This window comes from Hypanus sabinus, chromosome 7, assembly GCF_030144855.1.
Source record: "Hypanus sabinus isolate sHypSab1 chromosome 7, sHypSab1.hap1, whole genome shotgun sequence".
Classification (NCBI taxonomy): Eukaryota; Metazoa; Chordata; class Chondrichthyes; order Myliobatiformes; family Dasyatidae; genus Hypanus; species Hypanus sabinus.
Genome location: NC_082712.1, coordinates 77008895 through 77036828, shown reverse-complemented (window position 1 = coordinate 77036828; position 27934 = coordinate 77008895). Strand labels below are relative to the sequence as shown.

General features: G+C 36.3%; 1 protein-coding gene across 1 annotated transcript in view; it reads left to right on the top strand.

The window, feature by feature from the left end:
- Positions 1-27934, top strand: part of ift74 (intraflagellar transport 74) — a 202998-nt gene that overhangs the window by 8319 nt on the left and 166745 nt on the right. The window contains exons 3-6 of the mRNA XM_059974915.1: positions 1029-1077; positions 16155-16253; positions 16350-16410; positions 17375-17434. Of these exons, the coding sequence (XP_059830898.1) occupies positions 1029-1077; positions 16155-16253; positions 16350-16410; positions 17375-17434 (269 nt within the window). The remainder of the gene's footprint in view (positions 1-1028; positions 1078-16154; positions 16254-16349; positions 16411-17374; positions 17435-27934) is intronic.

The window sequence follows — 27934 nt, the reverse complement described above, 5'->3', positions numbered from 1 at the left end:
AAGCCATATAGATAAGTACATGTTAGGAGAGGCTTAGAGCAGTGGTTGGGGACCACTGGCTTAGAGGACTTTTGGCCAAATGTGAGCAGATGGAAGAAGTTTGCTGGCAATAGTTACCTTCGAAGAGCTGGGCCAAAGGGATTGCTTCTGTGTTGTAAGACTATGACTATAATTAGTGAGAATCTGATTGACATCCAGAGGGATTGAGGGTACATGTCTCATCACAAGTGCATAATGTGGTAAAGAAGGTGTACAAGTTGTTTTCCTTCTTTGATTTGAATATTGAGTATAAAAGTCATGAAGTTATGCAGCAGCTGTATAAAACTTTAGTTAGTCCACTTTGGGATATTGCATGTAGTTCTGGTTGTCAAAGTATAGGAAAGAGGTACTATAGGTGCTTTGGAGTGTGCAATGAGGATCACCAGATGTTGTCTAGATTGATAAGTGTTAACAATAAAGAGAGGTTGGACAAACTTAAATTGTTTTCTCTTGTGTGTCCAAAGTAGAAGTCAAAGTGATGATAAAATTATGGCAGGATTAGATACGATAGGTAGTTTCACCCTTGAAAAATGGCTATCTTTGATTTAATATTAGCTGGAGAACAATTATTTTTACATGACTGGTAGGTACCTGGAATACTCAATTTGGATAGGCATGTGAAAGGGCAGGGAATAGGGATGCAAACATCTGCAAGCAGTTGGAATTGATGAGAAGATCATTGTGGATTGAATGTGTTTTTCCCTATGTGCTACGTCACATGTTTAGATCAAGCAGCATGTTCTCTTATTGAAGGATGCAATTGAATTAGTTGTTTTTAAGTAAGTTTGATAGAGCTCTGGATCAGCATTAACCAGATCTATTGAACTTACTTCCTCACTTTACCTTAATGGAACCTTAACCTGCTGTACTTGGATTCAAAGTCCTGTTCTGACTTATGTTAGAGTTTTAAAAACTTAGATTCTTGCTGTTTTTCTTTTAATGTGCTATGCTAAGATTAGGAAATTATCTTTGAGTTACGTGCATTACAGGACCACATCGTCAAATTCTGGACAAGTCTTACTTTCTTGGACTGCTTAGGTGAGTATGTAAATATTTTTAATTAGTGAAAGGTCAATCCACATGAGTTCTGCTGACTGGCTGACTCCACTCTTGTCAGCACTCCTGTTTGGTTTCAGCTGCAGTTTCAAATCACAAATTTGAAGGGCTTTTCTCTTCTTCCGAATATTTCCAATACTCTTCCATGTGCTTCAGTTTAAAATCATGTCATTTGTCACTCTTCCATTCTTGCTGGCCTTCTTCACTCCTTGTTTTGTAGTGCATTGAATTTAACTGTTCATGCTTGTTTTTGAAGTCTCACATATCTATAACAAACATCATGGAAATCTTTTGGTCCAATGCCAACTTATAATCACCATCTACATGTAGATTTTCCCAACTCTTAAGTTACCTGAAACAATCTAGCAGGAGGGCTATAGGTTGATTTATTATAGAGCCTTTTGGCTGAAGGTAAGAATATAGCACTCTTTGGAGCAGTTGTCTTAGTCTATTGGTGAAGTGCTCCACTGCTCAGCCAAGGTGGCATGCAAAGGATGAGAAACATTGTCCAGAATTGCCAGGATTTCCTGTAGGATCCTTTGTTCTACCACAGCCTCCAGTGTGTCCAGTTCATAAAACCTTCCAATAATTTACCTATGACTGACGTCAGGTTCAGTGGCCTATAATTTCCTTGCTTATTCTTAAGGGCTTTTCTTAAAATAATGGAACATTAGCCATCCTACAGAGCTCCAGTACTTCCCCAGTGGCTAAGAACATTTTAAATATCTCTACCAGAGCCCTATAATTTATGTACTAGCCACCCTAAAGGTTTAAGAGGATACCTTGTTAGATCCTGGGGATTTATCCACTTTTAAATCATCTCAAGACAGCAAGCACCTTGTCTTACATAATCTAGACACATTTCATGACCACACTATTTTTATTTTCTGTCAGATATGTTTACTGTCTTCTGAGTAAATGCAGACACAAAGAATTCAGATAAGGTTTTCCTTCATGTCTTTAGGCTGCATACATTGATGACTATGTTGATCTTAAAGTGGGTCATTTTTGTCCCTTGCTATCCTTTTGCTCTTAATATTGCTGCAGAAGCCCGTGGGATTCTCTTTCTCCTCATCTCCCAGAGCAACTTCATGTGCTCTTTAAGCCATCTTGATTTCTCTTGTGTTCCCTTACATTTCTTATACTCCAAGCACTTCTTTTGAACCTAACAGCCTTTACCTGATATACACCTCTCCTTTTTTTCTCTACTACAGCCTTAGTATTATTTCAATAACCAAAATTCCCTAAACCTGCTTGCCTTGTCATTTATCCTAACAGGAACAAACAGTCTATATTCTCAATATTTCAAATTTGAAGGCCTCCTACTTACCAAGTATCTCTTTGCCAGAAGTGAACCTATCCCAATCTACCAGGCAGGCAGATCCCTTCTGATGCCATCTATATTGGCCTTCCTTCAATTTAGAATATTAATCTGAGGACCAGTCCTATGCTTCTCCTTTGTTGAAATGAAGGGAATTATAAGCACTACAATCACTTTTGCCTCTTTCCCAAAGATCTAGTATTGTGCTGTATAGTTAAGACCTCCGTATTTTGATGAAGTTTTCCTGAACACACTTGGCAACCTGTATCCCATCCAGCCCTTTTACATATTGGAGTTCCAGTCAATATGGAAAATTGAAATCACCTGCCATCACAACTTTATATTTCTTGCAACAGTCTGCTATTGTTCCAAATATTTGTTCCTTTAAATCCTGCTGACTTTTTGGAAGTCTATAATATTATAGCTCATTAATGTCATCATCTCTCTTTCATTCCTCATATCTATCTAAACAAGTCCTCCAGTATGAACTCTGAGTATTGACGTGACATTTCCCCTGATAAATAACACCACTCCTCTTCCTTTAATATCTTCCCTCCATCATGTTTGGGTAGAGTTTGTTAGACTAAAAGGCAAGCCTAACAGGTCTAGGGAACCTTGGTTTTCAAGAGGTACTGAGGTCCTAGTTAAGAAAGAGGAGGTACATACCAGGTAGAGGAAGAAATTCATGAGGCTCTCAGGGAGTATAAGGGCTGCAAGAGAACACTTAGAGGAAAATCCGTAGGGCTAAAAAAAAAGGCATGAACATGCTGTGGCAGACAGGAGAATCCCAAGGATATATTAAGAGGATAGCAAGGGGCAAATTGGTTGATTTAAGTATCAGCATGGTCATTGATGCCAGGAGCCAAAGGAGATGGGGGAGAATTTAAATAGATTTTTTGCATCTGTATTTAGTTGGGAAATGGACATACAGAACTGAGGTAAAACAGTAGTGAGTTTTTGGATCATATTCAGTTTACAGAAGAGGAGGTGCTTGCTGTTTTGAGGCAAGTTAGGATGGATATGACCCAAGGACCAGATAAGGTGTCCCCTAGGACCTTGTGGGATCCTTCTTCAGAAGGTGCAGGGGTGCTGGCTGAGATATTAAAACATCCTTAGCCATGGTGAGGTGCTTGAGGAATGGAGGATAGCTAATGTTGTTCTGTGTTCAAGAAAGGCTCTAAGAATAAGTGGGAAATGACAGTCTGATGTGCCTGATGTCAGTAGTCGGAAAATTATTGGAAGGCATTCCAAGGGATAGGATGCACTAGTATTTGGATAGACAAGGTTTGATTAGGGATAGTCAGCATGGCTTTGTGCATGGTAGGTTCAGTCTAACAATCTTGGAATTTTTCAGGGAGGTTACAAGGAAAGTTGTTGAAGGAAAGGCAGTGGTTCCCACCCTCCTGCAACTCTAGTTTAAATTTCCTGAAGCAGCACTAGTAAACCTTCCCACAAGGATATTCGTCCCCCTCCAGTTCGGGTGCAAATCATCTAGTTTGTACAGGTCCTTCCAGTCTTGAAGAGAGGCAAATAATCCAAAATCTGAAGCCCTCCCTGATGCACCTTCTTGGAGCAATTTAACATGAGCCATCTTTCTATTTTTAGACACAAGATGGTGCCACTAAACCATGGCAATGTTAAGTGGTGTATGTATAATGCTTCTAAGTATATTTCTTTTCAATTTCTCTCACTTCAGTCTGCAGCATGTAGTTTCCCTTTTAAGCAATGTACTTTTAAATTGACTTAATGAGCTACAGATTTCACGCTCTTTTGAAGGAGTCAGAGGGCTAAACTTTCAAATAAGCAGGTACAGCGCCTTTAATCAAACAAATGTTCATCGCCATGGCTAGAAGCAAGACAGGATAGTGGGGGGGGGGGGGGGGGGAAGCTCTAAGCCAGTCTGAAATACGGGAATGAGACTTCCTACACCCATTATCTTGTTAACAAACGTGCAGCTGCAGGAGAACAAAATTGAGGACCTGAGGGTAAGATTGCTGAATGAGAGATTGGTGTGTTCTGTTTTTGACTAAGACATGGCTTACAGCTAGCACATCGGATACAGTGATAAGATCTGAAAGTTTCTTGATTCTCAAGATGCATTGAACTGCTGATTCAGAAAGGCAAAAGGTGGATGTATGTTTCATTATAAACTCTCTGTGATGCTTTGATCTGGTGATTTTGTCGAATTCATGTTCCCCCAACTTAGAACACATTATGATTAAATGCAGTCCATTCCATTTACCCAAGGTGTTTTCGTTCACGATCCTCACCAGTGTTTGGCTATAATCAGGCACTTGAGATACGGCATGAAGTCATCTGCAAACACCAAGCAATCCATCATGTTGCATTTCAAATCATAGTCGGGAACTTCAACCAGGCTTGTTTAAAGAAATTCCTGCCCGGTTACTATAAGCAAGTAACCTACAGCATCGGAGGTCCCAACACTGTGATGACCACTGTTATACTAAGATAAGGAATACCTACCATTCCATGCCTACACCATATTTTGAAAATCTGATCACTTGGCTGTCCTTTCCATGGCTGCATACAGGCAGAGGCTAAAGAGCAAAGCTCAGGAGATTAGGATGACAAAGGAGGCAGAGTAGCAGCTATAGAATTGCTTTAGTGGACTGGGCTGTGTTCAAGGACTCATCTGTGGATTTGAATAATTACAGGATGGTTGTCACGGACCTCATAAAAATAGTGGTAGATGAGTGTGTCTCCACAAATTCATTCAGCGTCTTCCCCAACTAGAAGCCCAGGATGAACCATGCGATCCACAATTGGCTGAGGGCCAATTCAGAGGCATTCAAGTGTGGTTACTAGGAAAGTTACAAGAGGTCCAGGTATTTTCTTTGGAAAGCCATCTCATAGGTGAAGTGGCAACTTTGGACTAAACTTGAATCAACAAAGGATGCTCAACAGTTATGGTAGGGCTTGAATACTAACACCTTTTATAAAATAAAATTGAACAACATAGGCGACAACAGGGCTTCGCTTCCTGATGAGCTGAATACCTTCTATGCTTGCTTTGTCAAAACATGAAGGAACCATCATGAGCTCCTGCAGTCCCCGATGATCCTGTGATTTCTGTCTAAGGCTAACATGTGCACAGCCTTCAAGAGAATGAACCCATGAAAAGCACATGGCTCAGATAGGGTACCTAGCCAAGTATTAAAGACCTGTGCTGATCAACTGACTCACTGAGATCTTTAACCTCGCGCTTCAGCAGTCTGAGGTACCCACCTGCTTTAAGCAGACTTCACTTATTCAGGTGTTTAAGAACGTGGTAACTGGCCTCATTGAATATCATCCAGTGGCACTTACATCCACAGTGTTTTGAGATGTTGGTTTTGAAACTTATCAATTTCAGGTTGTAATGTGTATACATTTCTCTGATGTTAAATGGGACTGTTGAGCTATTGAACTTGTGCCTGAGAAGTGTCTTGGATCCATTCCAATTTGCCTACCAGTGCAACATCTCTGCAGAAGATACCATCTCATTAGTTTTTCACTTAATCCTGGAATACCTGGACCCCACGCACCCCACATACAAGCTCTTCTCCCTCCTGCCATCTGGCAAAAGGTACTGGAGCATTCGGGCTCTCACAACCAGACTGTGCAACAGTTTCTTCCCCCAGCCATTAGACTCCTCAATTCCCAGAGTCCAGTTATTGGAAAAGCCTCTGTCATAACCATATGTCCTATCATTCCAGAAGTTAATTCATTATCCTCTGCTGGGCTACCACTAATGCAATATAATTCTATGATAGGAGTCCGCTGGTGTCGACATTCAGTTCCCTCCTCTACTGTGCGTCATTCCACTTGGGGTGGGGGGGGGGTGGTTTAAATTCTATTCTATACACGTTTGGTGATTCAGAAATAGCTACTTTCCCTCTGATGTCTGATTTCTAAATGCACAATAAACCCAAGAACACTACCTCATTTTTTGATTTCTGTTTTTTTACACTTTATTTTAACTTAACTATTTAATAGATATATATATATATATATACTCACTTAACATAGCTCAGTTTCTTTTCCTTATATTTATTTATCATGTATTTCATTGTACTGCTGCCGTAAAGTTGACAAATTTCACAACATATGCCGGTTATATTAAATCTGATTCTGTAAGAGCATGATAACTTCAGTTTAACCGCTGCCGTTACTCAATCCCATAGTGATGCATTATGCTCAGGGGAAACAAACAGCATTCTCAAGGTGTTATTGATTGTATGTGGGGATGATAAGCTCCTTAAAGCACCCATCTCTCTGTTAGATAGACTCACTCTGGTACATATCTCTCTCATCCCATATCCTCAATAACCATACAGCCAGAGACACCCCAGAATTTTGTCTGTACCTAACCCCTAAACTCGCTAATTCCTTAGGGTTGAATTCTGTGATCTCTGTTGTCTCAAAGGTACCATCCCCTACATATTCCTGATCCTCATCCTCCACAGCCTGAGAGGAAGAAACCACGGGCCAATGACCTCACAGTGAGTGTGGGAATGAGTGATCACTGGCCTGCTCTATATGGTTTCGGATGTGCAAGGGAGAGTGCGATCATCTCAAGGATTAAATCGAGGGTTCTACTTTACTCCCTCTCCCTCATTTTCATCATCCAGCCAGACATCCTCATTCTCCAGGTCCACAGTAGGATCATTGCCCTGCCTCATCATAGCTTGTACCTTAACAGGGTTGGGCTACCAACCTGCTCAGCACACAGTCACTAAGTGTTGTAACTTCAGTAACTGACAAGATATCTCTATATTCTTATCCTCTAACTTTGCAAATTAGTGACTCTCTCAGAATAACACAATGCTGACCGAGATTTTCCAATTCATTCTAAAGATTCGCTGTCATTTTATACTGATGTCTTACAATCACTTTAAACAGCTAGGAAGCAACCAGCCAGCTATCCTTTCTCCTGAGAAAACCCAACAATTTTAGTATGGAAACTAAAATGGTGTCCCATTTCAACCCCAGTGAATTCTAACTAGTTTGACCAATCTACCAGCATCCCATAGCCCATCAGTAGGTTCGTAAAACTTCCAAAGCCCTCACAACTATCTGTCCACCCTGGGACTCTGCATCTCTCATATTGAGGGTCCACTCTTTTAAATAACCTTTTAAAGAAATGCTCTGCTGCTCAAAAGGCCAGATTCTGCTTGCTGCATCAAAGTGTAACATTGAATCATGTTCACTGGTTGGATGAGTGAGACAGAAAACACTGACTGCGAATAAGTATATTAGTCATTTATTTACAGACAATAAAAATTCAACCACACATTCATGTTCCCCAAGGTACAGAAACGACATAGCTGAATATTCAATATACATACATTCAACAAACATACTTAGCTAAAGGTGCACGCAGAACATATCTTCCCGATGGTTATGTGCACTGCTTGCTTTAAAGGAAGATAGAGCAATTTTCAACAGACAGAATAAACCATGGCCCCCCCCCCCCAACACACAGGATACTCATATCTCTTTTAAATCTTGCCCATCCCCAGCAGGTCATACGGCATCTATGGAAAAGAGTACAGTTCACGGGTCAGCCGGAAATGTTGACTGTACTCCTTTCCATAGATGCTGCCTGGCCTGCTGATTTCCTCCAGCATTTTGTGTCTACTGCTTGGATTTCTAGCATCTGCAGATTTTCAGTTGTTTATATATGTGCCCTCTAGTTTTGGTCTCCCCGGGGCTAAGACTATGACTGTCCACCTTATCCGTACCCCTCATGATTTTATAAATTTTATGAGGCCACTTATCATTCTCCTGCACTTCAAGATGAATGATCCAAGCTATCCTTATAATTCAGGCCCGCAACCTCTCACTCACTCTCAGCAAGACCAAGGAGCCGATGATTGACTTTAGAAGGAGAAATTTGGAAGTCCATGAGTTAGTCCTCCTCTGGGGAGAGGTGGAGAGGGTCAGCAACTTTAAATTCTTTGGTGGTATCATTTCAGAGGATCTTTCCTTGACTCAGCATGTAAGTGCAATTAAAAGAAAGCACGATATTGCCTCTTCTTCCTTAGATGTTTGCAAAGATTTGACATGACATCTTTCTTTTTCTTTCTAAATCTTTTTATTATTATTAGTAATATGGACAGAATACAAATGATATATTGATAAAGAAATTACCAACATACAAATTCCATTACATTTGAAAAGAAACATACATAATAGTTACAATATAAATGAGTTTACCAAGACATAAGCCGTAAAATATATGTATGAACATGGTAAGTCTAAATATTTCATAATATATGATAAAAAAACAGAAAAAAGAAAGAAAAAAATATATAATGCAAAACTAGCTAATCTACTAATCTAATAACTAATAATTAATATAGAAGAAAAAAGAAGCAAAAAAAAAGAGAGAGAGAAAAAAAAGGGGGTTGTTTATAATATCTCACAAAAATAAATATTCATCAATGCCGTCACTTCCGGTCCTCTCAACATACATAAGCTAAAAGCTGGGAAATCAAATGAACTTGGCACTGGGTCATATTACATCATATGAAAATGTTGAATAAATGGTCTCCATAACTTTTCAAATTTAATAGAAGTCTCAAAAGCACCACTTCTAATTTTTTCTAAATTTAAACATAACATAGTTTGAGAGAACCAATTAAATACAGTGGGAGGATTAATTTCCTTCCAATTCAACAATATAGATCCTCTAGCCATCAGAGTTAGAAATGCAGTCATTCGATGGGCAGAAGAAGATAAATGCAGTGAGTCTAACATTGGTAAACCAAAAATTGTGGTAATAGGATGAGGTTGTAAATCAATATTCAAAACCGCAGAAATAATATCAAAAATATCTTTCCAATATTTCTCCAAAAATGAACAAGACCAAAACATATGAGTTACAGACGCAATTTCAGATTGACATCTATCACAAATAGGACTAATATGAGAGTAAAAATGAGCTAATTTATCCTTGGACATATGGGCCCTATGTACGACCTTAAATTGTATTAATGAATGTTTGACACATAACGATGATGTATTAATTAATTGAAGAATTCTATCCCAATTCTCACTAGAAATAATAAGACTAAGCTCTCTTTCCCAATCCTTTTTAGTCTTATAAAGAGGCTCTGAACGTATCTTCATAATTATATTATAAAGTTTTGAAATAAGCCCTTTTTGAAAAGGGTCTAATTCAAATAAATATCTGAAGGCACAAAATTTGGAAACGTAGGGAGTATAGAACTTAAAAAATGTCTAATCTGTAAATATCTAAAAAAATGAGATCTAGGCAAGTTATATTTCTTGGATAATTGCTCAAAAGACATGAAACAATTATCCAAAAATAAATCAGAAAATCTTAGTAATCCCTTAGTTTTCCAAGCCGAATAAGCTTGATCTATAATGGAAGGGTGGAAAAAACAATTAGATACAATAAGACTATTTGAAAGGAATTGAGTCAACCCAAAAATCTCCGAAATTGAAACCATATACGCAAAGTATGTTTAACTATCGGGTTGTCAATTCATTTCGGCAATTTAGAAAGAGCAAAAGGGAGAGAAGTCCCTAAAATAGAACCCAGAGCATAAGCTGATACAGATTTAGTTTCTAAACTCACCCAACGAGGGCCAAAAGATCCACCCCCTTCTTTCAACCAACATAACAAGTATCTAATATTAACTGCCCAATAGTAAAATCTGAAATTAGGTAATGCTAACCCGCCTTCCTTTTTTGTCTTCTGTAAATATATTTTACCTAACCTGGGATTTTTATTCTGCCATATATATGAAGAAATTTTAGAGTCAACATTAGTAAAAAAAGATTTCGGGATAAAAATTGGTATCGCTTGAAAAATATATAAAAACTTAGGTAAAATAACCATCTTAATAGCATTAATCCTACCTATTAGGGATAAAGATAAAGGTGACCACATAGTAAACAAACCTTTAATCTGATCAATTAAGGGTAAAAAATTAAATCTAAATAAATCTTTATGGTTTTTTGTGATTTTGATCCCTAAATAAGTAAAAGAATCATTAACTAATTTAAAAGGTAAATTTCCATAATTTGTGACCCGTTTATTCAAAGGAAACAATTCACTTTTATTAAGATTTAACTTATACCCAGAAAACTCACTAAATTGAACCAATAATGATAAAACTGCTGGGATGAATTTCTCCGGGTTAGAAATGAATAGTAATAAATCATCTGCATACAAAGATAACTTATGAATGTCTGTCCCACGATTAATACCCAAAATATCCTGTGATTGTCTGATGGCAATTGCCAAAGGTTCTAAGGCAATGTTAAATAGTAATGGACTAAGAGGACATCCTTGTCTCGTGCCCCGAAATAGGCGAAAAAAGGAAGATCTTTGATTATTGGTAAACACTGAGGCTACTGGAGTATGATAAATCAATTTAATCCATGATATCGGACTAAAATTAAACTTCTCCAACACATTAAATAAGTAAGGCCATTCAACTCTATCAAATGCTTTCTCCGCATCTAATGAAATCACGCATTCTGAAGTGTCATGTGAGGGAGTATAAACAATATTCAACAATCTCCTAATGTTAAAAAAAGAATAGCGCTTTTTAATAAAACCAGTTTGATCATCTGAAATAATTTTGGGTAATACCTTCTCCAATCTAGATGCCAGTAACTTGGAAAAAATCTTGGAGACTACATTCAATAAAGATATAGGTCTATAGGAAGCGCAGTTAGTAGGGTCTTTATCTTTCTTCAATATTAGAGAAATGGAAGCTCTATAAAAAGATTGTGGCAAATTCCCCAATCTAATGGCTTCCTCAAAAACCTTACATAACCAAGGGGAAAGAGTAGCGGAAAAAAAATTAAAAAATTCAACTGTATAACCATCTGGACCCGGTGCTTTCCCAGAATTCTTTGAGGAAATAGCCCCTTTAATTTCTACATCCGTAATGGGAGTATCCAATATTAAAAGATCATTTGATGATAATCTTGGAAAATTTAATTTCCCAAGAAAATCAGACATGGTATTATGATCTTGAGGAAATTCAGATTGATACAGGGAGGTATAGAAGTCTTGAAATGCCTTATTTATCTCATCATGATTAACTGTCAGATTCCCATTCTACTGACAAATCTTAGTGATTTGACGTTTAACCAAAGCATTCTTCAATTGACTAGCTAACAGTTTACCAGATTTATCACTATGTATATAAAAATCAGATCTAGTTTTCATTAATTGATTTTCAATTGAGGATGTAAGTAATAAACTATGTTCCATTTGAAGTTCAACCCTTTGTTTGTAAAGCTCCTTACTAGGAGCAATCGAATATTTCTTATCAATCTCTTTAATTTTATCAACCAATAAAAGAGTTTCCATCTTAGTACGTTTCCTCAAACCAACAGAATAAGAAATAATCTGTCCACATATATACGCTTTAGAAGTGTCCCAAAGTGTTCCGCCGGAGATATCATCTGTAGAATTAGTTGAAAAGAAGAAGTCGATCTGCTCCTCCATAAATTTTATAAAGTCAGAGTCTTGCAATAAGGTAGAGTCAAATCGCCATTGTCTGGCATTAGAAGCTGTATCCGTAAATTTCATAGAAAGTAATAATGGAGCATGATCAGAGATAGCTATAATATCATAGTTACAACCGTTTACCAATGGAATAAAACAAGAGTCTACAAAAAAATAATCAATTCTCGAATAAGAGTGATAAACATGTGAGAAAAAAGAAAACTCTTTGTCTTTAGGATGCCGAAATCTCCAAATATCAAAAACTCCATTGTCAGTCAAAAAAGAGTTAATACAAGTGGCTGACTTATTAGGTAAAGTCTGAATAGATAAAGATTTATCCATCAGAGGATTTAAACAACAATTAAAGTCACCACCCATTATTAACTTATATTCATTTAGATTGAGTAAAGAGGTAAATAAGGACTTAAAAAAGTCTGGACAATCCACATTTGGAGCATAAACATTAACCAAAGCAACCTTTTTATTACAAAGTAAACCCATAATTAACAAAAATCTACCATTCGGATCCGAAAAAATATCATGTTGAACAAATGGAATAGAAGAGTCAATAAAAATTGAAACTCCTTTTACTTTAGCTTTCGAATTTGTGTGATACTGTTGACCCCGCCAAAATCTAAAAAAACGAAATTTGTCCTCCTTCCTCACATGAGTTTCTTGTACAAAAATGATATGAGCATTAAGTCTTTGGAATACTTTGAAAATCTTCTTTCGTTTAATTGGATGATTTAAACCATTAGTATTCCAAGACACAAAATTAATGGTCTGAGCCATAATTCTAAAATCAACCCTTTGGTATAGAAAGGGTTAACCAACTTATAAACCCATGCACCCGGAAGAGGAACAAAAGTAAACCCGGAAGTGACGACAACACAGACATAATTGAAGTTCAAAAACAGCCCAAATAAAAAAACTAACACAAACTGATGCAAAAAAAATAGAATTAGAAAACAGACCATCCCTCCACCTCCCAAGAAAAAGAGAAAAAGCCAAAATACGACTTAAAAAAGGAAAAAGTAAGACTAATTCTACCCCCATGTCAGCTGAAGAACACTCCATATATAAAGGATATATATAAAAGAATCAGCCCAACTTAAATCGCTATATTAAAAACCATATTTCTAAGTATAGTTAGTTGTAAAAAAAATAAGAATAAAGTCATTAAAAAAAAATTGTGAATCGGGCTTTAGCCCAGACAAAACAAAAAATATTTAAGCTATGATAAGCGATGCATTGTAGGAAGAAGACGAAAGAAAGAAAAAAATAACGCCATCTTAAGCAAAACCAAAAATCTTTTTCAAAAAACCACCATCTTAATCAAAGAAAAATTCACCTTCAAGGAATTAAAAATATACCTTCGAAGGAACAAAGTTAATGGACAAGTATGTAGTATAATGGTTAAAGTGTATAAGGCAGAACAATTAATATGACGAAAACACGCTTTAACTTAAGTATAAAGTATAGGATAAACCTACACCAATAACCAGATTTTAATTCTGGTTTAAGAGATCGAGAACCATCTTACACGATCAGAATCGTTCATTTATTAGAGACCGGTGTCTGTAGCAGTAGGGAAGTTCTCCTCCAGATATTTTCTCGCTTCTGAAGTTGAAAGAAAAACCTGTCGTGGAGCATTCGACGGAGACATTCGAAGCTTCGCAGGGTATAGGAGCGCAGGTTTCAGATTTTTCTCATAACATTCAGCCATCAACGGTTTAAAAAGAAGCCTTCTTTTTAAAAGGTCAGGACTAAAGTCTTCGACCAGGCGGAAGCAGAATTCTTTGAATTTAATCATTCCTGCCCGACGAGCTGCACGTATAAGTTGTTCTTTGTCATGTACATAATGGAACCGGACAATTACCACCGAAGGTTTGTCTGTAGCACTCGGTGATCGACGCCGAATTGTATGTGCCCGATCCAATAAAGGAGGGTTTTTCGGGAAAATCGTCGGAAACGCTTCTTTTAAAAATTGAGCAAAATATTTCGAAGGGTCATCTTTTTCTATGCCTTCTGGAAGACCAAGTATACGTAAGTTCTGTCTTCTGGACCGATTCTCAAAATTGTCACTCTTGGCTTTAAGGGCTTCCATCAGCTTAATGGTCGAAATTAAATCCTGTTGCAGTTTTTCAATAGTCAAATCTTGCTTCCGAGCATCTTCTTGCAGAGACCCAATAAGAGCTTGTTGCTGTTTAATTACTGAATCCATCTTAACCATGTACTCTTGCAAAGCCTTTATATCTTCTTTAAAAAATTGTTGTAGTTCATCAAATTTTTTATCCAAAACCTCCATAAACAATTCATAAGTTAATTGAGTTTGTTGTGGCGGAGCCTGCTTCTTTCCGTTACTGTTCTGATTGCGTCCGGGATCCCGTCCCTTAGACCTGAGAGACATTTCTGTTTGCATATCTTCAAAAGTTCACAACAAACTCTTGGCAGTAAGTTCAAAAAAAAATTAACAAAGAAACTTTCGGTATAGGTAAAAATAAGCTGAATAAGGGTGATCAAAGGTTTAAAAAAAAGTAAAGGTTATGGAGCGAATCCAAAACAATACTCACTCCATGAGCGTCTCCAGCTGACTCCAGACATGACATCTAAAACTTTGACAAACCTATAGATATGTGGTGGAAAGTATATTGAATGATTATCATCACAGGCTGTTATAGAAATACCAATGCTCTTGAACAGAAAATCCTACAAAAAGTAGTGGATAGGGCCCAGTCTATCATGCATAAAGCCCTCCCCATATTGAGCACATCCACATGAGCGCTGTTGCAGTAAAGCAGCATCCATCGTCACGGACCCCCACCACCCGGGCTACTACCATCAGGAATGCTGCTACCATCAGGAAGAAAGTACAGGAGCCTCAGGACCAACTCAACCATCAGGCTCTTGAACCAGAGTGAATAACTTCATACACCGTCACTCATTGCATAATTGAACAGTTTTCAAAACCCATGAACTCACTTTCAAGGACTCTTCATCTCATGTTGTCAATATTTATTACTTATTTTTGTTATTATTTTTCTCTTTTTGTTGTCTTTTGCACATTAGTTGTTTGTCCATCCTGTTGAGAGTGGCCTTTCATTGATTATATTGTGTTCCTTAGATTTACTGTGTAAGCCTGCAAGAAAATGAATTTCAGAGTTGTATATGGTGACATATATGTACTCTGGTAAGAGATTTACTTTGAACTTGTCCAGGCTGGACCCTTGTAAATCTGTTCTCTACCCTTTCCAGCTTGACAGTGTCTTTCTTAGAGACAATCTTTTCTGAGTCTGTCTCTTTTTGCTCAATATCAAATCTATGTACAGTTCCCACTTGCTCATCTAGTCATTCATTATACTTATGCAGAACAATACACCAAGCATCATTTACAGTAACCTCATATGGTTGTGGCTCTGCTACATTTTCTGGGGATCTTTTGAATTATATGATTGTGTTTGCAACTGTTGAGATTCTTTAATGGTTCATGAAATTTTATTTATTTATTTAGCGATGCAACAAGGAATAAGCTGTTCTGGCCTTTTGAGCCATGCCGCCCCAGCAACTCCTGACAAACCTGATTAACACCAACTTAATTATTGGTCAATTTACAAAGACCAGTTAACCTACCCAGTATATCTTTGTGTTGTGGAAGGAAACCAGAGGACCTGGGAAAACCCACACATTCCATGGATACAATGTAGACTCCTTACAGGCAAAGCTGGAATTGAACTCTGCACTCAGGAATGCCTCAGGCTGTAATAGCATTGAGCTAACCGTGAAACTGCCATGGCGCCATGGTTCCTGAAGTTCTGTGTCATTGCATGTATGGATCTGTGAGGTTGCTCTGCCCTTTGATTGTCACAACTGATTTAAGCATGTTAGCAACTGCCTTCACCAATTCTTTAAGTTCAACTTGAAATCACAAAGCATTCTTGGAGCTTGGTTACTTTACAGAAACTGAATCTACAGTTCATACTTCTTTACAATCTAGCAGCTTCAGAATCATGGGTTTTAACTGTTACATGTTGATTTAATCTAACCATTTACAGCAATATACTGTCTGTTTTCTACCCAAATGCCGTGCTTTATTTACTGCCCAGTTAGCTATAATAATAATTTTCTATTTACTTATGGCACTGCATAGAAGCACGCCCAAATCTGCACCAACATATAGATGTTTCTAAAGTAACATGGTATGTAAGTTTTCAGAATGGAATAACTTGTGATATTTTTGGACAGAGCCAAAATCAGTGAACTTACAACAGAAGTTAGCAAGTTACAAAAGGAAATCGATACATTTAATCAAGAAAATTCTGTCTATCTGTCATATGAAAAGAGGTGAGAATTTATTTTCTGCCTGTGTATGAATAGTGTATATTAAATAAGTAGGTGAGGCGTTTGACTTGTTTTACATATTTTCATATTTTTTAATAGAGCTGAAGCATTGGCTATAGAAATTAAAGATTTACAAGGCCAGTTGGCAGATTACAATATGGTGAGTGGATAAACTTGTTGAGAAATTCATAAAGATCTGTTATATCCAAACTGTTGAAATTATTTTGTGTGTTGTACAAAATGTAACAAGCAGATGATTTTTTAATGTCTCCATGACAATAATTATGTAACTTTAGCTTCTGCTCTTTGATAACATTCTTGATTTTGAACTAAAGGGTCTTGGGCTAAAGCTCTGAACCTGAAATGAATCTAGGCTGACATGATGCGATAGTAGCAAGCAAGTACTGCAAAGTCAAGCATATTGAGGGTTGTGGACACTCTCAGTAAATCCCTGAAGCTCTTCCCCCATGGACTCCGTCTACACTTCTTACAAAAGCAGCCACCCAGGCCATTCTCTCTAATCCCCCTCTCAGCCAGCAGAAGATGAAAAAGCCTGAAAGCAAGTATCACCAGGCTCAAGAGTAGCTTCTGTCTCACTGTCACAATACTGCAGAGGGGTTCCCTAGTACAATAAGCCAATCTCTTGTTCTCACAAACAACATAATTGTGACTTTGCACATTATCTGCACTGCAATCTATCATTGTTTTTTCTTAAACTACCTTGCGCTGTTGTAATAAATTGATCAATAGGGAAGGTATGCAAGGCATTATCTTCTCGCTGTTTCTGGTGTAGGTGAGAATAATAAACCAATTTATCAATTATTATACTGCGAGGCTTGTTTGACTTGTCAAGTGATTGAAAAATCCAATTTGGAGGGAATCCTTCCAAAGTCTAATATTTATCACTTTACCAATATTAGTAAGCAACAGATGATCTGATTATCATTACAGCTCTTTATAGGAACTCTGTATGCACTAATTTGCTGCATATTTTATAAATTTTTGTTTGCAATTTTTATGGTGTTAAGGTGTTTTGAAATTTACTTTGGTGGTAAAGGCACTATGTAAATGAAAGTTTGTTCTTTCCTGACATCTTCTGTCTATGTTTTGTGCTTATGCTTTAGCTTGTAGATAAACTGAATACCAATACTGATATGGAAGAAGTTATGAATGACTATAACATGGTAAGTAATTTAATTTACAGCAAAAAAAGACCATCTTTCTATAGTAACACACACAAAATGCAGGAAGAACTCAGTAGATAAGGCAGCATTTATGGAAAGGAATAAAGATTTCAGGTCAGGAATTCATCAGAACTGAACAGGAAGGGGGAAGAAACCAGAATAAGAAGGTGGGGGGGGAGCGGGGAAGCAATACAAACTAGATAGGTGGGAGGTGGGATGGGGTATTTAGGTGGGAGGCGGAAGAGGATAAAATGAAATGCTGGGAGGTGATCGGTGGAAAAAGGCTGAAGAAGAAGAAGGAATCTGATTGAAGAGGATAGTGATCCATGGGAGAAAGGGAATGAGGTGGGTCACCAGAAGCAGGCTACAGGCCGGTCGTGGCAGTAGAGGAGGCATGTATTGACATGTCAGAATGGGATGGGCAGTGGAATTAAAATTGTTAGCCACCAGGAAATCCTGCTTGTTGCAAATGAACTGAAGGTGTTTGACAAAGTGGTCCCCCAATGTTTGTTGGGTCTCACCGATGTAGAGGAGGCCATACTGGGAGCACTTGATACGGTAGATTACCCCAACAGACTTGCAGATAAAGTGTTGCCTTTTTGAAGAATATTTTTGAAGAAGGAAAGAAGATTTCCTTGTCAATAGTTTGTTTTAATGTTTATTGCATTCGAAAATTTTGCAGGTAAGATGTCAAGCCTTCTCATTTTACTGATCAGTTAACATTTCTGTTACTTTGAATAGAGCAAGTTGAATGTAATTTTATCAATTTGTACACTATATAAGAAATAGCATCTGTCTTGGCTGAAATTTGCTTTCTTTCTAACCCGCCCCCACCACCATTGTAAGGTGATGTTGGCCAGCAGAGTGCAACAGCTTGTAGAGTCCCTGCTTCACAGCTACAGTGACTTGGATTCAGCCCTGACTGGTGCTGTCTTTGAGGATATTTTTCTTGTAACAGCATGGGTGATTTAGTTACCTCTCAGTTTGCAAGATAATTAGGTCCCCGGTATTAGAATCTGATCATTGCTAATGATAACTTGATGTGAATAAAATCGAATTAGTTTTGGATTAATGTGATTGGCTGCTTGACGGTTGGTACCAACTCAATTAGCTGAAGAGCTTATTTTCATACTGTGTAACTTCATGTATACTGCTGTTGTCTTCTTCATCTTTAATGACTGACTTCTACTTAAGTTCTGAAGCAATGCCTTTTTTCAGAAAACCTTGAGAGATTCTTAAACATGATGCTGGAAATCCAAAGCAACACACAAAATGCTGGAAGAACTCAGCAGACCAGGCAGTGTCCATGGAAAAGAGCAAACAGTCAACATTTCAGGCTGACCCTTCATCAAAGGGTCTCAACCTGAAATGTTTGCTTACTCTTTTCTATAGATGCTGCATGGTTGACCTGCTGAGCTCCTTCAGCATTTTGTGTGTGTTGCTTGGGAGATTCTTTATTTGTCCTCGTGGATCTTGGGTATACTTGTGCAATTACAATTTGGATTCCAAGTCAGCAAGCTTCTTGACATAATACAGACTTGATAACAGAAACAGACCTTTTGACCCCCATTTCTATACCAACTAGCAAGAGCCAATTAGTCCATAATCTTCATAAGCCTTAGTAATTTAAGTGCTTCTATGCATACTTCTTAAAGATTGTGAACATATTTTGCCAGGTTCTAGGTGTGTGACTGATATCTTCCTTAGATACTCTCTCAAACTTGTACCATTCCCCTAATGTTCTCTCATTTTAAACACTTCTATGGGTAAATATTTATACTACCAACCCACTTGTGCTCCTCATTTTATATACTTACATTATAATTCTTTTAACCTCCTCTGCTTACAGGGAAACAAACCAAAATCTATTGGGTCTCTTCGCTGCTCAATCCAAGGCAAAATCCAGATGAAATTCCCCTGCATCCTTTCTGGTACAATCATTTCCTTCCTTGCGTGTAGCAGCCAGAATGACACAAAGTGTTCCAACTGTGGTCTAACCAATGCTTTCTGAGTTGACCATACTAACTTTGCTGATACATTCTGTACCCAAGCTAATGAACATAAAGGCTTGTATTTAGCTGTGGTGCACCAAGGTCCCTTTATTCCTTAGTACTTTCAAGGGCTTACCATTCATAGTAATAAAACAAAAAAAAATTGGAAGAGCTCAAGAAGCATAAGTTAATTTTCAAGTCAGGGATTGGTAACAGAATGATAAGTCAGTAGATAGGCAGTTGATGTACAGGCAGATACAACATGTAGAAAGATCACTGGGATCTCTTCTGCGGAAGATGTAACCCATCCCTATGGTGAACTGGTAATATCTGAACTCAAGGGGGACTGATAGCCTTCCAGGTAGAGTTGCTAGAGGTGTTGGGGAGGGTTTAAATTTGTTTGGTAGGGGGATGGGAACCAGTGTCAGAAGATGGAGCAGCTGGTATAAGCTAAATTTGGCATGTGGAGAGACTATGAGGAAGAATAGGTCATTGATAAGGCAAAATTACAGTTAATGGGATGGGATGAAGTGTGTCTATTTTAATGGAAAAAGTATCAGGAACAAGGGCATGAGTTAGTAAAAGGAACTGTGACGTTATGACCATTGAGGATACTTAGCTGTCACAAGGGTATGAATGGCTGCTGGATGTTCTGTGATTTCAGTGTTTCAAATATGACCTGGGGGGCGGGGGAACATAAAAAGGGTGGAGAAATGTCATTGCTAATTAGGGAAATGTACCTGAGCTGCAGAAAGGAAGGATCTCGTGGTGGGTGAGCATTTCAGAGATAGTGACCACAGGTTCCTGACCTTTACCATAGCTTTAGAAAAAGACAGGAGCAGAGTATATGGGGCAGTATTTAAGTAGGGGAGAGGGAATTATCATGCTGTTAGGCAGGATATTGGGAGTGGATGTACTCAGGGAAAATCCACAGCAGAAATGTGAAGGTGGTTTGAGGAGCACTCACATTTGGTTTTGGATTGGTTTGTCCCATTGAGATAGGGAAAGGTGAAGATCCTTGATGAATGCTTCAATATTTACCAATGATAGGGTTCTTGAAGTTTGTGAGGAGAGCATAAAGCAGGTTGATATGGTTGAACATGCTGACATTAAGAGGATGTGCTGGAGTTTTGAAAAACATTAGAATAGATACCCAAGTCCCCAGGTCCAGATCGGATATATTGCAGGTTAGTATAGGAAGCAAGAGAAGAGATTTTTGCTCCTTTGCTGATTTCTTTGCGTTTTCACTGACCACATAATCAGTACCAGATGATTGGTACTAATGTTATTTCCTTGTTCACAAAAGAGAGTAGGAATAACCCTATGAATTACTGACCAATGTGCTACTTCAGTCGTGGGCAAATTATTGGAGAAGATTCTTAGAGGCAGGATTTACAAGCATTTGGAGAAACAGTCTGATTAGGGATAGTCAGCATGGCTTTGTGAGTGGTAGGTCATGCCTCACGAGCCTGATTGAATTCTTTGAGGATGTGATGAAGCACATTGATAAATGTAGAGGAGTGAATGTGGTGTATGTGGATTTTAGTAAGTTACTTGTTAAAAATTTGCACAGTTGGCTCATTCAGAAAGTCAGGAGTCATAGGATTCAGGGAAACTTGGCTGTGTGGAACATAATTGGCTTGCCCAAAGAATGCAAAGGTTGATTGTAGATGGAGCGTATTCTGCTTGGAGTTCTGTGACCAGTGGTGTTCTGCAGGTATCTGTTGTGGACTCCTACTCTTTGTAATTTCTATAAATGACTTGAATGAGGAATTGGAAGAATGGATTAGTAAGTTTGCAGATGACACAAAAGTTGACAGAGTTGTGAATACCATAGAACATTCTCAGAGGTTACCACAGAAAACTTACAGATGCAAAGCAGGGCTCAGAAGTAGCATATGGAGTTTAACCCAGAAAGAATGAAGGGATATACTTTGGAAGATTGAAATAGAAGGCAGAATTCTTATCATTGTGGAGGAAGAGGGATCTGAGGGACCATGTAAGCAGATCCCTCAAAGTTGCTGTGCAAATTGATAGGGTAATTAAAAAGGTGTGTGTTGCATTGGCCTTCGTTAATTGTGGGATTGAGTTTAAAATTTGCGACATAATATTGCAGCACTATAAAACTCATTTGGAGTATTGTGTTTAGTTCTAGTCACCACATTATAAGAAGGATATGGGAGCTTTAAAGAGGGTCAGGAAATTTATCAGGATGATATCTGGATTGGAGAGCATGTTTGAAGATTGCAGATTGAGCGAGCTAAGACCTTTGTCTTTGGAGTGGAGGATGAGAGATGTGTATAAGGTAATGAAAACATTGATAGTGGACAACCAGTGCCTTTTTCCAAGGGTATTTGATTACATTTGATTTCCCAAAGTGCAACACCTCACTTTTTTCAAGATCAAACTCCCATCTGCCATTTGTCGAGTCATTCCTGCAACAGATATTTATGCCCCTACATACTTTTTTTGATCTTTAATACTATCCTCCATTTGGCACTACCATCCTTTGTGTCATGTGCACATTTACCAACACACTCATCCATGTTTTCATCCTATTTATACATATCACAAAGATCAGATATCCCAATTCAGATCCTTATGCTCAGCTCACTTCTTAATATCTTCTGATTCCCTCAATAATTTTTGATTTGTGAACTTCACGATACACGAATAGGAAAGGTTTAAATGCATATGGCCAACACAGACAAATGGGACTGAGCTTAGTTGGGTGTCTTTGTCAGCATGGACAAATTGGTTTGAAGGGCTGTTTCCTTTTTGTAGTACTCAATGGCTTTAACTCAACTTGTCACAAATTGCCTGTCAGAGTAAGACATATTGATCAATACCTTCTGTATTCACTGGTCCATAATTCCTAGGGTTATCTCTATTCCCTTTCTTCAACAGAAGAATAACATTTTCCACTTTCCAATCTTCCAGTAATCTTCTGATACTACTCCTGTGGCCAGTCATAATGCAAATCTGTAGTAACCTGGGGTACATCCTGACTGGCCTCGGAGACTAATGTTTTTCAAAAGTATCAGCTCATCCTCTTTCTTAACATCAATATGTTCCAGCATATTAGCCTGTTTGATGCTGTCTTCACATTTGTCACAATTCCTGTCACTGGTGAATACCAAGGCAAAATATTCTTTAGGAGGTTAGCTACCCTTCCGACTCCAAGCATATGTTTCTTCTTCTATTCCTGATCAGTCCTACCCTCACTGTAGTCATCTTCCTGTTTTTACACATACATGTAGAAGGCCTTGGTTTTTCTTAATCCTATCCGAAGGCCTTTTCATGCCACCCTAACTCTCCCAAGTCCATTCTTTTTTTTTTTTGAAAACTTTTTTTTATTGCATTTTTAAGTAGTTACAGAGTAAAGTATGAAAAAATGTATATAACCCTTCCCCCCTCCCCTTAAACCCTCCCCCCCTAACTGCCCTATAGAAAAAAAAGAGAAAGAAAGAGAAAAAAAAGAAAGAAAGAGTGCCTGGTTGTTGGAAGATCTCCACATGCTCCATGGAGTTCGTAACAACTTTAATATATATATTTATTTCTTTCCCCAAATAACCAATTGTTTCATCTTCAGAGCATCTATATATTTAGTCCTGTCTTTTGTAAATAAGGGCTCCAAATTTTCAGAAATGTTTAATATTTATCTCTTAAGTTATAAGTAATTTTTTCTAATGGAATACAGCCATAGATTTCTTTCTTCCAAGAGTCTATACTTAAATACGTATCCGATTTCCAAATAACTGCAATAGCTTTTTTGGCTACTGCCTGTGCAATTTTTATGAATTCTTTCTGATATTTATTTAGTTTGAGTTTTGGTTTTATCCCTTCAATATCACCTAGTAAGAGTAATATTGGATTATGAGGAAATTGTGTTCCTGTAATTTGTTCCAGTAAAAGTCTTATATTTGTCCAAAAAGGTTGAATTTTAGAACAAGACCATGTAGAATGTAAAAAAGTACCAGTTTCCTGGTTACATTGGAAACACTGATCTGATAAATTTGGATTTAATTTATTTATTTTTTGTGGTGTAATATATAGTTGATGTAGAAAATTATACTGCACTAATCTTAACCGAACATTTATTGTATTTGTCATGCTATCAAGACATAGTCTTGACCAATTTGTTTCTTCAATTTTAATATTCAAATCACTTTCCCATTTTTGTCTTGACTTATGGACTCCTTGTTTAATTGCCTGTTTTTGAATCAAATTATACATACAAGATATAAATTTTTTAATATTTCCTTTTTGAATTAAAATTTCTATTTCATTAGATTTCAGCAATAACATTGTTTGACCTAATTTTTCTCTTAAATAAGCCCTTAATTGAAAGTAACAAAATAAAGTGTTATTTGATACTTTATATTTATTCTTTAATTGATCAAATGACATTAATATTACCTCCTTCAAAACAATCTCCTATATATCTAATCCCTTTTTGAAACCAATTATATAAAAGTTGATTGTCCATTGTGAAAGGAATAAGTCTATTTTGAATTAAAGATCTCTTTGCTAATAAAGATTTTTGTCTCATCATCAACATTTATCTTATTCCATAAGTCAATCAAATGTTTTAATATAGGAGATTCTTTTCCCGTATCCATTTAGATTCCCATTTGTATATAAAATCTTCTGGTACGTTTTCTCCTATTTTATCTAGTTCTATTCTAATCCATGCCGGTTTATCTTTCTCGAAAAAAGATGCAATAAATCTAAGTTGATTTGCTTTATAATAATTCTTAAAATTTGGAAGTTGTAATCCTCCTAGATCAAATTTCCATGTCAATTTTTCCAACGATATTCTTGACATCTTACATTTCCAGAGAAATTTCCTCACATATTTGTTTAACTCTTGAAAAAACTTCTGGGGTAATTGTATTGGTAATGATTGAAATAAATATTGTAGTCTAGGGAATATATTCATTTTTATAGTATTTACTCTACCTACTAATGTTATTGGTAATGCCATCCATTTATCAAGATCTTCCTGAATTTTTTTCAAAAGTGATGAATAATTTAATTTGTATAAGTTTTTTATGTCATTATCAACTCTTATACCTAAATATTTTATACCATTTGCCGGCCACCTAAATTGAGTTATTAATTGACATTGATTATAATCTCCTTTAGTAAGAGGTAAAATTTCACTTTTATCCCAATTTATTTTATAACCCAATATTTTCCCATATTCTTCTAATCTATAAGATAATTTGTGTAATGAATGTAATGGATCTGTGAAATAAAGTAAAACATCATCAGCAAATAAGTTAATCTTGTATTCTTCCTGATTAACTCTGAAACCCTTAATATCTGGGTCCATTCTAATTAATTCAGCTAGTGGCTCTATTGCCAACACAAACAAAGCAGGTGATAATGGACAACCTTGCCTAGTTGATCTTGTTAACTGAAATGATGTTGAAATTTGACCATTTGTCACTACTTTAGCTTTGGGATTAGTATTTAAAGTTTTAATCCATTTTATAAATGATGTTCCTAATCCATATTTTTCCAATACCTTAAATAAAAAATCCCATTCCAATCTATCAAATGCTTTTTCTGCATCTAAAGCAACTGCCACACTCATTTCCTCCCTCTTTTGCGCTAAATGGATTATACTAAATAACCGGGTTACATTATCTGCCGATTGTCTATTTTTGATAAATCCTGTTTGATCCATATGCACTAATTTTGTTAAGCATTTTGATAATCTATTAGATAAGGTTTTTGCTATTATTTTATAATCGGTGTTTAATAAAGAAATAGGTCTATAAGATGCTGGTTTTAAAAGGTCTCTATCTTTTTTTGGCAATACTATTAAAATAGCTGTTGAAAAAGATTCTGGAAGTTTATGCGTTCTTTCTGCTTGATGTATTAACTCCATAAAAGGAGGGATTAATAAATCTTTAAACTTTTTAAAAAATTCAGGCAGAAAACCATCTTCTGGAGATTTATTATTTTGAAGTGATCCCAGAGCTTCTTCAACCTCCTTCAATGTAAAAGGCATACCTAATCCCTTCTGTTCTTCTGTATTTAATTTTGGAAGAGTTATTTGTGATAAAAATCCTTCTATCTTAACGTCATCATTCTTTGATTCTGATTTATACAACTCAGAATAAAAATTCTTAAAAGCCTCATTAATTTCTAGAGGCTTATAAGTAATTTCATTCACTTTTGTTCGAATTGCATTTATTGTTTTAGAAGTCTGATCTGTTTTTAACTGCCATGCAAGGACTTTATGTGATCTTTCACCTAGTTCATATCATCTCTGTTTAGTTCTCATAATTGCTTTTTCTGTTCGATATGTCTGGAGTGTATTATATTTTAACTTCTTATTAATAAGTTGTCTTCGTTTTTCTTCTGTCATATTTCTTTGAGATTCTTTGTCTATTTTTATAATCTCTTTTTCCAATTGATCTATTTCTATCATATATTCCTTCTTAATTTTAGAAATATAACTTATTATCTGGCCTCTCAAATATGCTTTCATTGCTTCCCACAATATAAATTTATCATCAACTGAATGTAAATTTGTATCTAAAAAGAACTGAATCTGCTTTTTCATAAAATCACAAAAATCTTGACGTTTTAGTAGAATTGAATTAAATCTCCATCTATAAATTGATTCCTCTTTATCTATCATTATCATTGTCATTATTAAAGGAGAATGATCAGACAATATTCTGGCTTTATATTCCATATTTTTCACTCTATCTTGAGTATTTGTTGATAATAGGAAAAAATCTATCCTTGAGTATGTTTTGTGTCTTTTTGAATAAAATGAATAATCTCTTTCTTTTGGATTGATTCTTCTCCATATATCAATCAAATTTAAGTCTTTCATCAATGATAGAGTTAATTTTGCTACTTCTGATTTTGTAATAGCCTTTGTTGATCTATCTAAAACTGGATCTAAACAAAAATTAAAATCTCCACCTATTAATATTTTATCATGTGCGTTAGCCAAATTCAAAAAGACCTCTTGTATAAATTTTACATCATTTTCATTTGGTGCATAAATATTCATAAGAGTCCATAGTTCTGAAAAAATTTGACAATGTATAATTAAATATCTTCCTGCCGAATCAATTAATACATTTTGTATTTTAATTGGTAAATTTTTATTAACCAAAATTGCAACTCCTCTCGCCTTTGAGTTAAATGAAGCTGCAATAACATTTCCAACCCAGTCTCTTTTTAATTTCTGATGTTCTATATCCGTTAAATGAGTTTCTTGTAAGAAAGCTATATCTATTTTCATTTTTTTAATATATGTTAAAATTCTTTTTTCTTTTTATTGGTCCCTTAAGCCCATTAACATTAAAACTTAAAAAATTCAATAAATTAGTCATTATTTTTAATTATGTTACTCCAATCTATAATAATACCTAATCTTTCAACTTTCATGGTATCCTGGGAAATCTTTTTAGAAGTCTCCATGTTGCTATGTGTGTCCCCACCAATCATCCAGGCAAAAGAATAGAAGAAAAATAGAATATAAAGAAAAAAACAAAATACCCCCCTACTAATGTTGTGAAAAAAAAAGAACACAACATTACCCCCCTCTATTGTACGGGTCATGGCAATCGCCATGATTACACACGTGAATCCCGTAGTAACCGATTCAAAGCTCCCCAGTCCCCCCGCAACATAAAAAGTATATATATAAAAAAACATACTATTCTCAATTAATATTTCTAAAATTTTACTTTTCTCCCTTATATCATCCTTAAATGTCCATCAGTTCCATTTGCTATCTCCGTCTTCGTCTTTAACCATTACATTTAGAATTCTCTACGTTTAATTAGTGAATAGATGGAAGTTTTTGTGCGAACACCTCCGCATCTCGATAATCAGGAAAATATCTTTTACCCTCCTCCAAAAAATTATCAGTGTTGCTGGGTGATGCATTAAAAACTTATAACCTTTTTTCCATAAGACTTTTTTAGCTGGATTAAATTCTTTCTTTCTCTTCAAAAGGTTATAACTTATATCAGGATAAAAAAGAACTGGTTTCTCTGCTATCATCAATGCTTTCTTCTTTTGGCACCTTGGGCAGCCGCCCTCAAAATCTTTTCTTTAGCCTGGTATCTTAAACATCTTATCAAAATTGATCGCGGATTTTGATCATCTTGAGATCTTGGCCGTAAGGCTCTTTGCACCCTTTCAATCTCAATTGAAGTTTCTTCTCCCATTTCCAATTTTTCAGGAATCCAGTTTTGAAAAAAAATTATTGGGTCTTCTCCTTCGGTATCTTCTTTAAGTCCAACAATTTTAATACTGTTGTGTCTACTAAAATTTTCAAGCTTATCATTTTTTTCCACAAGTTGTTTTCTTTCTGATGTCCAGGCATTATTATCATCTTCCATATTCTTCATTCTTCCATCCATATCTTCCATTTTGACTTCCAAATCTGTAATTTTCTGTTCCATTTTTTCCTGTTTCTTTGTCATTTTATCAAACATAGCCTCCATATTTATTATTTTTTCTTTAA